At 48.3% G+C, this 14,792-nt stretch overlaps 2 protein-coding genes across 2 annotated transcripts in view; both read right to left on the minus strand.

Annotated features, from left to right (window-relative positions):
- LOC142465288 (uncharacterized) overlaps window positions 1-14,792 on the minus strand; it is a 446,439-nt gene that overhangs the window by 198,796 nt on the left and 232,851 nt on the right.
- Window positions 1-14,792, minus strand: part of LOC142465287 (uncharacterized) — a 54,841-nt gene that overhangs the window by 38,267 nt on the left and 1,782 nt on the right. The window contains 3 exon segments of the mRNA XM_075569307.1: window positions 7,837-7,960; window positions 8,144-8,347; window positions 9,543-9,739. Of these exon segments, the coding sequence (XP_075425422.1) occupies window positions 7,837-7,960; window positions 8,144-8,347; window positions 9,543-9,620 (406 nt within the window). The 5' untranslated portion in view covers window positions 9,621-9,739.

The following is a 14,792-nucleotide window of genomic DNA, read 5'->3' on the forward strand; positions in this document are numbered from 1 at the left end:
TTGGGTGGGGGGTGGTCGATACCTGCTGGCGCCACCTCGGCCGCGGGGGGGGAGGGGTTGTGGGGTGGTGATACCTGCTGGCGCCACCTCGGCCGCGGGGGGGGGGGTTGTGGGGTGGTGATAGCTGCTGGCGCCACCCGGCTTCCCGGCCCAGCCGTGGGGGGGGATGATGATGAGGTACCTGGCTGCTGGTGCTCCCGGCGGTAGTATGTGAGGCGGCGGCAACGTGTGAGAGGCGGCGGCGTCGGCTACTCGGTGGGAGGTTGCGTGTCGAGAGGTGAGGTAGAGGAGGGGGGGCTTTTGAGGTGAGGCTGTGGCGCCGAGGAGCGGGCGCTGCTGGCCCCACGGTGCAGAGGATGGGGTTTGCTGTGGGTGTAGGGGGGGGGAATGTGAGGAGACATGAGGCTGTGGCGCCGAGGAGCGGGCGCCGCTGGCCCCACGGTGCAGAGGCTGGGGTTTGCTGTGGGGGGAATATGGGGAGAGGTGAGGCTGTGGTGCCGAGGAGCGGGCGCTGCTGGCTGTGGGTAGCGGCGCAGAGGCTGGGGTTTGGTGTGGGGGGGGGGGGGGAATGTGGGGAGAGGAGAGGTGAGCGTTGTTAACTGTGTCGGTGGGTGAGTGTGATCAATGAGGCGTGCGGGGCGGGGCTGGTCCATGGACCAATCTGATTGGCCAGAGGGTGAGTGACAGACCAACTGACCAATCAGATTGGCCTTATCAGATTGGCCTTTGGGACAGACATACAACGTTTTGAAAAATATAGATATATAGATGCTAAAGACTGAGGTGAAAAAGGAGGTTTCGTGTTCGCAGGGGGCATATACGGAGACTAGGGTTATAAGGTTTCCATCAATTGAGCCTGTGAGTATTAGATGTCTACCCTCCTTGTCTTTTTTACTACATCTATTTTGAAAGAACATCTATTATGGAAGAGTATTGCAACTCCCCCCCCCCCTTTTTTTGGACGAGGATGATACATAAAATTGTTTATAATGTTTATCAAAATATTTTGGGGAACTTTTATTACTGAAATGTGTTTCTTGGAGTAAGACTATGCCAGCTTGTCTCTGTTACGCCGGTGCTGCCCGCAGACCAGACCCGTCCCCTGAGCTGAAGGGGGAAGTGGTAATACACGCACCCGCAGCAAAGGGAGCGTGTTCGGAGTGTGGTATAAGTGTTGCCAGGCCAGGTGTAGTAACGTAGACAATACTTGCCAGTACCGGTTGTAGAGATAGAGTGAAGAATGCCTTGCCGAGGTCAGGGAGTGGAGAGCGGAGATAGGTTGTAGTCCAAGCCGTGTTCAAGAGGTTACCAGAGTGAGCGTTGTCCAAGGAGTGCCGAGATCGAGAGCCGGAGGGGGTAGTCGTACAAGCCACGTCAGAACCTGTGAAACACTGAGAGAATCCAGAAGTACTTCCATACAGAGACTATGTCGAGCAAAGACTGAGAGCAGAGAGGAGCTAGATAAAGCAGGAAGGTCCAATTAGGAACGGAGGCGGGACAGGAAGAGCTACAGGGAGACACTGCAGATTGGTGCAGGCATAACAGGCCAGGTGAGTCTTGTTGGTAACCGGAGTATGCCCGTGCGGGGGCAGAGCCTGAGGTCCAGGGGACGGGAAGAAGAGTGTGCAGAATGAGCGCGCTCCGTAAGGCTAAGGCCCCGCTCCCTCCGTCAGCGCTCCCGCACTGCAGACAGGCGGGGCGCTGACAGACACAGACCGCGGTATGCGGTCTGTAGGGAGTGGGAGCGGGAGCGGGAGGTGGGCGGGAGTGGGAGGTTTGAGCGGGAGGGAGGGCGTGGCTTGAGCGGAGTGACCCGCTACTCTCCCCCCCTCCCTCCCTCCCTCCACGGGCTCGGGCTGGCACTCATACACACACGCAGACACACACACACACACACACACACACACACACACACACACACAGACAGAGGCAGGCACTCACGCACTCAGACACACACATACACACACACACAGACAGGCACTCACGCTGCTTTCCCCCCACACTCCTCCCCGCTCCCCGAAGCCTCTCCTCCTCCCGAAGCCTCCCCTCCTGATTGGCTCACAGCCACACCACGTGACGCGTCAACGCTAGGGATCACCATTCTCTTGTATCCCGTAGCGGCTGACGCGTCACAGTGTGTAGTGAGCTGTGCAGCCAGGGGGGACCGGGACCGGCTCGGGAGAATTCCCCTGCTGGTGGGGAACTCGCGTGTGGCCGCCCGCGCCGCAGGGCGCACCGGGTCCCAGGCCTAACGCGTGTACGCGCGTGGACTGAGCCAGTGGATGGTGCAGGTGTGCGCGCGGGAGGACGTGGGCGCGCCCCGCGCTGAGCAGAGGAATTGCCGAGGGGAGTGATCCCGCGACGGCGGCAGGGCGGGGAGCCGCGGAGGCCAGTAAGGCAGGATTGTTTTGTGTGTCCAAGGACTCCCTGAGGGGAGAGAGTGCTCTGTGTGGGGAGCGCGGAGAACGCAGATTCCTGACAGTCTCCTATTATATTCTGCTATTGCTATTCCTCCCTTCCCTGGACTGTTTAGCCCCTTAACATTGTGGGAAATTATAGCTAATCACCATTTTGATTTAATAAAGTAACTACTTTTTACAATTGCAATAAACTCTGCATTGTGTAAGTTTCTATTTACCTTAAGAAGATCTTCACAGGATACAAGATCGAACTAGATATGGAACCTAGGAGAGAACGGACCAACCCTCCAGAGAGGTGTGAAGGGGGTGGGAGGGGAAGGAATGAAAGGGAATGAACTGGGAGAACCACAGTTAGTCATTGACAAACTTGGTTCTCTTGCCTTTGAAATATGACCGGTGCCAGGAGCACCAAAAAGGGGTGTTCTGTGAACCGAGTAGGAGCAGTCCCCAGTCTCCCAAATGAAAGAGACACAGAAGCGCACCAAGGGTTAAGAGGATGTATTAAGCAATAAGTATAGTAAAACATAAAAACTTACACATCATAATAAAAATCCAGTAGCGGTCAGTGCATGAGTGGTGAATCCAGGAGTTTGTGTAGGCACAGGAGGGTTTGCCTGGTGTTTGCAGTTCAGTCCCGCACGCTGTGGCTGACTTGCCCGGCAGAGCTCAGATCTTTCTTCCGGGTTGCGGCTGATGCAGGACCCGTATTGAGCTGTCCTCCGATTGCCTGTATACTCCACGTCCCACTCGAGCAGGTAAAATCAGCTCAAAGCTTCGTTAGAGGCTGGGACTGGTGCAACCAAACGTCTGGACACCAACAATTACTGTATTCACTCCCATTTACACAACCCTAGTTACATCCAGAGGAACCTTGGGCCTTCAAGGGAGGGGAAGGCTGCAGCCTCTGGCCCAACTGCCGATCTCTGCTCCCATGAACCCTCCCCATCATTCACAGATTATTGCGCCATCGCCAGGAAGAGGAGCTGTCAGGTGGACCAGGGCCCCGGAACGGTTCCATCCATCAAAGACAATCCCATGGTTCATCCCTCCTTCCCTGTGGGAGCACCCGAGCTGTATCAACGATTGTGCAGTGTCCAGGAATGCTGTCTAGTTCAGGACAAACCAATAGTGTTGCCCAGAGTAATCTTTTCTTGTTCTGGAATTGGCCTATCTACGCTGCTTTGCCAAATACTGCTCTCTCCTGATCTTCATCAAGGGTTTTCATCAGCAGAGTCAGCTTCAATGGCGGAGTCCCCCCTGTCGGCAGCCCGATCTGGAAAGGTTGCTTGGTTCCTCAGCTTGTGGCGGGAGTGGGGGGAGGCGGGAGGTCTCGGAAGAGAATGGGTTAAGTTTTGCACATTGGGGAAGTGGTCAGCTGCACGGAAGCTGTTCGGCAGAGATGTACCAAACTCCAGCAGAAACTGGAGTTGGGCCTCTTGTTGCCGCCGGTGTCTCCCCAGCTGCTAGCCTGCCTCTCTTCTGCCCTGTTCCACGCCAGGCTTCTCTGTGACATCAGCATGAGACAGATCCGGCATGGGACAGTGCAGGAGAGAGGCGACCCAGGACAGTGCAGGAGACCCGCCAGTAGGTGTGGGAAGAGTCGCATGCGGCTCGGGAGCAACAGGTTGCTGACCCCTGTCCTAGTGCATAGTGATCAAACCCCTTTAACAACATTTCAGTTTAACAGCACCTGTAAGCACTGCTTTAAAGCAGGGGGCATACATTTCCTCAAATTTGGGACACACTGCTTTAGGATCGGGGCGGCAACACCAGCCACAGAGCAGGGTCTTCCTGTTGAGCAGATAAAAAAACTTGGGAGGTGGAAATTGAACGCATACAGGGTGTACATTAGGTCCAGGAAGGGTAATAATTGAATATTGTGCAGTTCTAACATATTTCTGTCTCCGTAGTGGGAAAACCAAGCACGGCTCACGAAGTTTGGCTGATAGGCCACTCTTTCATTCACTGGGCCCCGGGGCCATGAACAGGCTCGGTTTTCAGCAGCTGGGAATACCACAAGAGAGTATGAACATACGATAGCTGGGGAAGAGAAGGATGTGCTGGGGAGATTTGGTACCAACCATGAGAGCGCTGGCGGAATATAAAAGTAAGCCCCGTGTAGTATTGATTCCACTGGGCGGGAGCGATCTCGTGGCAACCAAATCACTAGATCTAATCCTCCAGATACAGACAGATTGAGCAAGACATAAAGCCATATGGAACAACGCAGTCATTATTTGGTCTGAAATCATCCCTAGATTATGATGGAGGGGGCATCCAGCTGGGTGAGAACTGAGAAAACCAGGAACAAAGTGAACAAAACAATCAGTAAGTCCATCCTCTCTTGGAAAGGACAGGTAGTGAAACATGAAGAGTTTAATGACAGTGGACATAGTTGGTACAGAAGGGACAGGGAGCACCTTACAGACGAGGGCATAGACATTTTTATCAGAAACCGCAGTTTACTTTTACAGGCAATAAGCAATCAGAGCGCAGGGTCACAGCTTGGGTTGGGTGTTCGTCTCTGTGACAGGGCCTTAACTTAAACAAGTCTCTCAGGTTGTACCTATGCATGTCTCTTACAGTCCCCACTAAGTGGCCTTAATGGGTCCTCCGAGTGGCGGAACAGGCAGGCCAATCAGCTTAAGTGCTGGGAAATGCCAAGAACTGAGGCGCCAACTTATGTTGTTGGTGAAGATAGGCTTGAAATTATCCTAAATATTATTCATGCTATATTCTCTATATACATATATATTCAGCATGTAACTAGTTAATTTAGTATTTAGTTAGAATTTATATAGGAAAAAGACTAGCTGACTGCAATGATAAGAAGTTAAATCAGTCTGAAGACAGGCAGGTGTAGGAATGTTCATCTAATGAGTTCCAAGAGTTTGAATGCAAAGGTTAAAAGATTAGGAACATAGGACTAACTATAGCTATTTAGTGACAGAACAAAAGAGGTTCATCTAGATCAAAGTGGATATTGCTAAATGAAGGACTATTGGTTGAAGCATTGATGATTGACTAAGAATATTTTGGATGACTGAGACTGGGGTACGCAAAGGATTGCCCACGAGTCTCTGGACCATGACTCTACTCCCAATCCTAGACAGTTCAGGAACAATTCCAGGTCCCCCAACTCTATGAGTGGTCTTATTCGCCCGGAGGTCTCACGTGAAGGGGGGGAGGGGTACTGTAACGGATCCACACCTTAGTTTGCTGTTTGCCTTGCCTTACAGACCTGTGCAGCCCTGGAACACTGCTCCTGTTGTTTGCTGCAGCTCCACCCTGGCTTCACTCATTGAGGCAATGCTGTCACACGCCCCTTCTGCTATTGGTTCACTGACCTTTAAAGACACCTTTCCCACAATGCTTCCCTGCCGAGCATAACCCTTCCTGGTTGTCACAAGTGTTCTGCCACAAGCCCTAAGGCTTGGCTCTGTTGTGTACTAATCTCTTAAAGTTCTATTCCCTAGTTCACGCAGAGGTCTGTTCCTGTCTCCTGCGCTGAAGCGGAGTACTCTCCATGTTGACTTCAGCTCCCTGTTTCCTGAGGCTTGCTGTCCTCTCAGCAGAGCCTATCTACTGGTTCCTGGGGCCTGCTGCTCATTCTCCATAGCAGAGGCCGTGTCCTGGTTCCTGTGCTGAAGTGGAGCACCTCTCGTGTATACTTCAGCTCCCTGTTTCCTGTGGTCTGCTGGCCTACCCTTAGCAGTGGCCAGTCTACGAGTCCTGAGGTCTGTAGCTCTCTCTCTCCTTGCACAGGCACGCTCTGGACTCTTGCGATGAAGCACTGGTTTAGCAGTGTTGCCTGGCGGTGTGCCCACTCCGATCTGCCTATCCCTTCCTGAGACCAGTACCATGGGCCATGGTCGCCGCACGCGCAGAACCCAAGCCCGCGCTCACACTCCTAAGCTGAAGCGGGGAACTACTGATTACCTGTTGCCGAACTCCTGCTTGAATAACGTTTATCCTGATCTCTCCAGTCCTGACCATGGCTTGTCCACTGATGATGCTGCCTTCTCCAGTCCCGACCCTGCTACGTACGACTACGAACCGCGCAATCCGGATCAGCCTGCGCGGTCTAAGGTCTAAGGTCGGTGCTTTTACAACCCCACCTCAGCCACGCGGTCCGACCCAGGTTTGTGGCGAGCACAACCGTGACAGTACTATTATCTTATCTGCTCCTTCCTTTCTGCTCCCACTTGTCAACCGTGACAGTAACCAACTGAAATAGTGCTGTAAAAGATGTTTTCTTTTCGGTCTCTGATTAAATTTAGAAAAGAACCGTGCCGGGGACTATGATATATATTGAAAGGTGGGACATTCATTTCCACCCATTTAATGAAGAAAATCTTCATTTGATGAACCAGCAAGTCCAGCGAGACGAATCTATGCTATGAGTCCCCCAAGGAGATTGTGCCGGCCGGTGGCACGACTTATGTCTCGCAAGCCTCTATTTTCGCCCGGGCACTCTCTCACGGGACCCTGTTTTAGGCCTTGGGCTCTCTCGCGGTGGCCCCTATTCTCGGCCGTGGGTGCTCTCGCGGGACCCTATTTTCGGCCTGGGGAACTCTCGTGGGCCTCTATCCTGCCAAGGCGTAGGCTGTGTCCATAGAGATTTCAGCCGTGCGGAGGCGCACGGAGGCTGAGGGAAAGCGTGTCCTTTCCCTGGCCTTAATTCACGCGCCATCCGGTGGCGTGTTAGGGGGTGAGCCAGTGACGTCACGAAGCTGCTGTCCTTGTTCATTATCAATGGGTTAATCAGATGCACTAAGAATGGGCTCTTGTGGAAGTGTCTCACCGCATGGTGTCATCTACTGCTACTGTTAGTGATATATTATATTATACTTGTCCTTCACAGTAATATCTTCCTACACATGGAGGGGGGGCGAGGGATGTGCATGTGACCCTGCAGTGACTGAAACGGGTAAATGAAATGAGTGTCCCTCCTGTAGTTGTCTTCTGTATCTTGCCGTGGGAAGGACAGATGTGAGGGATTGTGGGTATTTCTGTCACACTTAAGTGGTTTGTGTCTTTGTACATCTGTTTTCCTGTTGTATGTAAGTGTATGTGTACCTGTTTCTGTCTGTCATGTGGTGCGAGTGTCCGTCCCGTGGAGCTTTCATGTGTTTGTCTGTTCTGTGGACGCCTGTCTGTCCGCACTATTTTAAGGGCTTCGTTAACTGAGCATTATGAATACGGAGCGTTGAGAGAAAAAATGTTGGGAACCTCTGCTCTAAAATCTCCCGTCCTGAGTGACAGAGATGAGCCTCTGTTTGCCCGGCTCTGTAACTTGTTTCTTGTTCCTGACATAAACCTCACAACAAAAACACAAAGTGTAACATGAGCTCCTGTTTGCTGGATCCAAACATGACTGACATCTCTATTAGAATAACAGAAAACCTCCTCTTACCCAGTGAGCTGAGGTTCTGGTGATTCTCCATCATCACGTCCTTGTAACGCTCCTTGTGTCCTTCTAAATACTCCCACTCCTCCATGGAGAAATACACAGCAACATCATCACACTTTATAGGTACCTGAAACACAGAGAATCCCCCACTCAGTATCCAGATATAATAATTGGTCCTGTAATTTTCCTTATGGAAAGCCAGGTGAGCAAGGCAGAGAAGAGAATACAGATACATAGAACAGTTTGCTCAAGAAAAGGCTGAATGAAGACAGAAAGGAGGTAATATCTAACGCTGCCCAGCAGCCCTCACCTCTCCAGTCAGAAGGTGAATGATGATGTTGGTGTGTTCCAGGATCTTCTCAGACATCAGCTTCTTGTCATTGTTTCTCTCATGTATCAGGGAGTTAGATGGATTCTCCATGATGGGTCTCTGGGTCCTGCAGAATATTTCTGGCACACAGGGACTGCTGCTGTCTGTGACATGCTCACCGTGCTTCTTCACAACAATATAATCCTACATATAGAGACAGTAATAAATATCACTGTGCAGAGCAAGAGACACAGTTGATATGTCTCATGTTCCTGCAGATGTTGCTTTGCAGTAAGAGGGACACGTCTCTTGTTGACAGCTCTATACTCAATCTAGTCAATGCCCTCCCCACCAATTCTGTCTATTGTATCACTGACATGTCTGCACAAAACTCACTGACTCCCCTGTGCCTATATGAGCACAAAGATCATGGATTGTACAAACATAACATTAAAAAGTATATGTAATTATTACAGGAATTCTGACACTGTGGATATTACAGAATAATGTAGCACAGACACAAAACACACACACACTGGATCTCCCTCTGCCCAAACATGTCTCTTCCAAGATCCAAGTGCATTCAATAACGGGGTCAAGATAAGGCTGCGTTTATAGTGCTGGCGATGGCAACGCGATCGGTGACGTCACCCGTCGCCACTAGCGAAATGTGTAATTCGCTTTCCGGCGATGTCGCGGGCGACCAGGTCTTTGATTGATTCAGAGGCTGTCACATGTGGCGACATCTTCTGAAAATCAAATTTGACAGGCTTCAAAAATTTGCGCCACCACGTTGCGCTTACTATAAGCGCTTGCGACAGCGACAATTGTTTTTGAGCGCAGCCTAAGGCCTGGGACCCGCTGCGCCCGGCGGCGCGGGCGGCTGCACGAGCTTTCCCCACCAGCAGGGGAATCCTCCCGAGCCGGTCCCCCCTCACGGCACAGCTCACTACACGCTGTGACGCGTCAGCCGCTAGGGGATTCAAGAGAATTGTAATCCCTAGCGTCGACGCGTCACGTGGTGTGGCTGTGAGCCAATGAGGAGGGGAGGCTTCGGGAGGAGGGGAGGCTTCGGGGAGCGGGGAGGAGAGTGTGGAGGGAAAGCAGCGTGTGTGTGTGTGTGTGTGAGTGTCAGCGTGTGAGTAGGAGTGTATATTACACTCCTGCAGCTGCAGTCCGAGCCCGAGCGAGGGGAGGAGGGATGCTGGGGGGGACGGGGTAGCGGGTCCCTCCACTTAAACCACTCCCACTCCAGCCCCGGCTCCCGCTCCATACAGACCGCATATCGCGGTCTGTGTATGTCAGCGCCCCGCCTGTCTGCAGTGCGGGCGCGCTGACTGAGAGAGCGGGGCCTTAGCCTAAGAGTGGCGTCATTATGACTTTCTCCAGCAGCCCTCACCTCTCCAATCAGCAGGTAGATAATCTCCAGGGTGTGATCCAAGATCCTCTCAGTCATCTGCTTCATGTCCTTGTTCATGATCAGTGAGTTATTCAGATGCACCAAGAATGGGCTCTGGTTCCTGTGGAGGTGTTTCACCGCGTGGTGACCTCTGCAGTTACTGATATATATTGTACTTCCTTCACAGTAATATCTTCCTATACATGGGCATAGAGACAGATGTATATGTGACCCTGCAGTGACAGAAAAGGATAACATGAAATGAATGAAATTAGTGTCCCTCCTGTCTGTGTCACCCTGCAGTGGGAGGGACAGCACTGACCCTAAACGATACGTTGCTGTGTATTACTTTTTCAGTTCTCCTAGCGACCGTCCTTTATCTGGATTATTTTATGGAAGCGTTTTGCACAATAATTCTTGCTCTGTCTCCAGCACTTTATAACGTGCTTATCTTCTTCACAGAGACCATTTTGTAACTATGAGGTCATCACGCCATCACCAATGCTAAAGAATATTTATTATATTCCTCAATTTAATCACCTAATATGACCGACCTATAAATGCTCATTACATTTTCATGAGAATGTTGGATTTGCAAGATATGATGAAAAATAAAAGGGTCCCATTCATTCTGAACAGTGTGTGTGTGTGTGTGTGTGTGTGTGTGTGTGTGTGTGTGTGTGTGTGTGTGTGTGTGTGTGTGTGTGTGTGTGTGTGTGTGTGTGTGTGTGTGTGTGTGTGTGTGTGTGTGTGTGTGTGTGTGTGTGTATATAATACTGAGTTAAGTTATGGTGAGTAAAAAAAGTGACAAAAACCCTCCACAGGAAAGCAAATATGCAAATATAGCTGTATGCTCATCTGCATGTCTTAGGCAGGTCTGCAACCCCGCCTTTCCCCATTATCACCCAGCATACAGCACTTCCACTGCAGCAAGGGATTCTGGGAAATGACATGCAAATGAGCACACAGTGTCACTTTTTGCCTCAATAACCATTTTTAACATAATAATAATAATCCTTAATCAAAAAAAGGTTAAACAACACTGGTCAATGTCACACAATAGCTGTGTGTGTCAGTGTTACTGTGTGCCTGTGTATTACAATAGCTGTGTGTGTCAGTGTGCCTGTGTATTACAATAGCTGTGTGTGTCAGTGTTACAGTGTGTGCCTGTGTATTACAATAGCTGTGTGTGTCAGTGTTACAGTGTGTCTGTGTATTACAATAGCTGTGTGTGTCAGTGTTACAGTGTGCCTGTGTATTACAATAGCTGTGTGTGTCAGTGTGCCTGTGTATTACAATAGCTGCGTGTGTCAGTGTTACTGTGTGTCAGTGTTACAGTGCCTGTGTATTACAATAGCTGTGTATGTCAGTGTTACAGTGTGACTGTGTATTACAATAGCTGTGTGTGTCACTGTTACTGTGTGCCTGTGTATTACAATAGCTGTGTGTGTCAGTGTTACAGTGTATCTGTGTATTACAATAGCTGTGTGTGTCAGTGTTACTGTGTGCCTGTGTATTACAATAGCTGTGTGTGTCAGTGTGCCTGTGTATTACAATAGCTGCGTGTGTCAGTGTTACTGTGTGTCAGTGTTACAGTGCCTGTGTATTACAATAGCTGTGTATGTCAGTGTTACAGTGTGACTGTGTATTACAATAGCTGTGTGTGTCAGTGTTACTGTGTGCCTGTGTATTACAATAGCTGCTGTGTGTCAGTGTTAGTGTGTCTGTGTATTACAATAGCTGCTGTATGTCAGTGTTACTGTGTGCCTGTGTATTACAATAGCTGTGTGTGTCAGTGTGCCTGTGTATTACAATAGCTGCGTGTGTCAGTGTTACTGTGTGTCAGTGTTACAGTGCCTGTGTATTACAATAGCTGTGTATGTCAGTGTTACAGTGTGACTGTGTATTACAATAGCTGTGTGTGTCAGTGTTACTGTGTGCCTGTGTATTACAATAGCTGCTGTGTGTCAGTGTTAGTGTGTCTGTGTATTACAATAGCTGCTGTATGTCAGTGTTACAGTGTGTCTGTGTATTACAATAGCTGTGTATTACAATAGCTGTGTGTGTCAGTGTTACAGTGCCTGTGTATTACAATAGCTGTGTATGTCAGTGTTACAGTGTGCCTGTGTATTACAATAGCTGTGTGTGTCAGTGTTACAGTGTGTGCCTGTGTATTACAATAGCTGTGTGTGTCAGTGTTACAGTGTGTCTGTGTATTACAATAGCTGCTGTATGTCAGTGTTACAGTGTGTCTGTGTATTACAATAGCTGTGTATGTCAGTGTTACAGTGTGTGCCTGTATATTACAATAGCTGCTGTATGTCAGTGATACAGTGTGTCTGTGTATTACAATAGCTGTGTATTTAAATAGCTGTGTATGTCAGTGTTACAGTGTGCCTGTGTATTACAATAGCTGTGTATGTCAGTGTTACAGTGTGTCTGTGTATTACAATAGCTGTGTGTGTCAGTGTTACAGTGTGTCTGTGTATTACAATAGCTGTGTGTGTCAGTGTTACAGTGTCTGTGTATTACAATAGCTGTGTATGTCAGTGTTACAGTGTGTCTGTGTATTACAATAGCTGTGTATGTCAGTGTTACAGTGTGTCTGTGTATTACAATAGCTGCTGTGTGTCAGTGTTACAGTGTGTGTCTGTGTATTACAATACCTGTGTATGTCAGTGTTACAGTGTGTCTGTGTATTACAATAGCTGTGTATGTCAGTGTTACAGTGTGTCTGTGTATTACAATAGCTGTGTGTGTCAGTGTTACAGTATGTCTGTGTATTACAATAGCTGTGTGTGTCAGTGTTACAGTGTCTGTGTATTACAATAGCTGTGTGTGTCAGTGTTACAGTGTGTCTGTGTATTACAATAGCTGTGTGTGTCAGTGTTACAGTGTGCTTGTGTATTACAATAGCTGTGTGTGTCAGTGTTACAGTGTGTCTGTGTATTACAATAGCTGTGTGTGTCAGTGTTACAGTGTGTCTGTGTATTACAATAGCTGTGTATGTCAGTGTTACAGTGTGTCTGTGTATTACAATAGCTGTGTATGTCAGTGTTACAGTGTGTCTGTGTATTACAATAGCTGCTGTATGTCAGTGTTACAGTGTGTCTGTGTATTACAATAGCTGCTGTATGTCAGTGTTACAGTGTGTCTGTGTATTACAATAGCTGTGTGTGTCAGTGTGACAGGGTGTCTGTGTATTACAATAGCTGTGTGTGTCAGTGTTACAGTGTGTGTCTGTGTATTACAATAGCTGCTGTATGTCAGTGTTACAGTGTGCTTGTGTATTACAATAGCTGTGTGTGTCAGTGTTACAGTGTGTCTGTGTATTACAATAGCTGTGTGTGTCAGTGTTACAGTGTGTCTGTGTATTACAATAGCTGTGTGTGTCAGTGTTACAGTGTGTCTGTGTATTACAATAGCTGTGTGTGTCAGTGTTACTGTGTGTCTGTGTATTACAATAGCTGCTGTATGTCAGTGTTACAGTGTGCCTGTGTATTACAATAGCTGTGTGTGTCAGTGTTACGGGGTGTCTGTGTATTACAATAGCTGTGTGTGTGTCAGTGTTACAGGGTGTCTGTGTATTACAATAGCTGTGTATGTCAGTGTTACAGTGTGTCTGTGTATTACAATAGCTGTGTGTGTGTCAGTGTGACAGGGTGTCTGTGTATTACAATAGCTGTGTGTGTCAGTGTTACAGTGTGCCTGTGTATTACAATAGCTGTGTGTGTCAGGGTTACAGGGTGTCTGTGTATTACAATAGCTGTGTATGTCAGTGTTACAGTGTGCCTGTGTATTACAATAGCTGTGTGTGTGTCAGTGTGACAGGGTGTCTGTGTATTACAATAGCTGTGTGTGTCAGTGTTACAGTGTGTGTCTGTGTATTACAATAGCTGCTGTATGTCAGTGTTACAGTGTGTCTGTGTATTACAATAGCTGTGTGTGTCAGTGTTACGGTGTGCCTGTGTATTACAATAGCTGTGTGTGTCAGTGTTACAGGGTGTCTGTGTATTACAATAGTTGTGTATGTCAGTGTTACAGTGTGTCTGTGTATTACAATAGCTGTGTGTGTGTCAGTGTTACAGTGTGTCTGTGTATTACAATAGCTGTGTGTGTCAGTGTTACAGTGTGTCTGTGTATTACAATAGCTGTGTATGTCAGTGTTACAGTGTGTCTGTGTATTACAATAGCTGCTGTATGTCAGTGTTACAGTGTGTCTGTGTATTACAATAGCTGTGTATGTCAGTGTTACAGTGTGTCTGTGTATTACAATAGCTGCTGTATGTCAGTGTTACAGTGTGTCTGTGTATTACAATAGCTGCTGTATGTCAGTGTTACAGTGTGTCTGTGTATTACAATAGCTGTGTGTGTCAGTGTTACAGTGTGTCTGTGTATTACAATAGCTGTGTGTGTCAGTGTTACAGTGTGCTTGTGTATTACAATAGCTGTGTGTGTCAGTGTTACAGTGTGTCTGTGTATTACAATAGCTGTGTGTGTCAGTGTTACAGTGTGTCTGTGTATTACAATAGCTGTGTGTGTCAGTGTTACAGTGTGTCTGTGTATTACAATAGCTGTGTGTGTCAGTGTTACAGTGTGTCTGTGTATTACAATAGCTGTGTGTGTTAGTGTTACAGTGTGTCTGTGTATTACAATAGCTGTGTGTGTCAGTGTTACTGTGTGTCTGTGTATTACAATAGCTGCTGTATGTCAGTGTTACAGTGTGCCTGTGTATTACAATAGCTGTGTGTGTCAGTGTTACGGGGTGTCTGTGTATTACAATAGCTGTGTGTGTCAGTGTTACAGGGTGTCTGTGTATTACAATAGCTGTGTATGTCAGTGTTACAGTGTGTCTGTGTATTACAATAGCTGTGTGTGTGTCAGTGTGACAGGGTGTCTGTGTATTACAATAGCTGTGTGTGTCAGTGTTACAGTGTGCCTGTGTATTACAATAGCTGTGTGTGTCAGGGTTACAGGGTGTCTGTGTATTACAATAGCTGTGTATGTCAGTGTTACAGTGTGCCTGTGTATTACAATAGCTGTGTGTGTGTCAGCGTGACAGGGTGTCTGTGTATTACAATAGCTGTGTGTGTCAGTGTTACAGTGTGTGTCTGTGTATTACAATAGCTGCTGTATGTCAGTGTTACAGTGTGTCTGTGTATTACAATAGCTGTGTGTGTGTCAGTGTGACAGGGTCTGTGTATTACAATAGCTGTGTGTGTCAGTGTGACAGGGTGTCTGTGTATTACA

The sequence above is a fragment of the Ascaphus truei genome, chromosome 13 (assembly GCF_040206685.1).
Source record: "Ascaphus truei isolate aAscTru1 chromosome 13, aAscTru1.hap1, whole genome shotgun sequence".
Taxonomy (NCBI): Eukaryota; Metazoa; Chordata; class Amphibia; order Anura; family Ascaphidae; genus Ascaphus; species Ascaphus truei.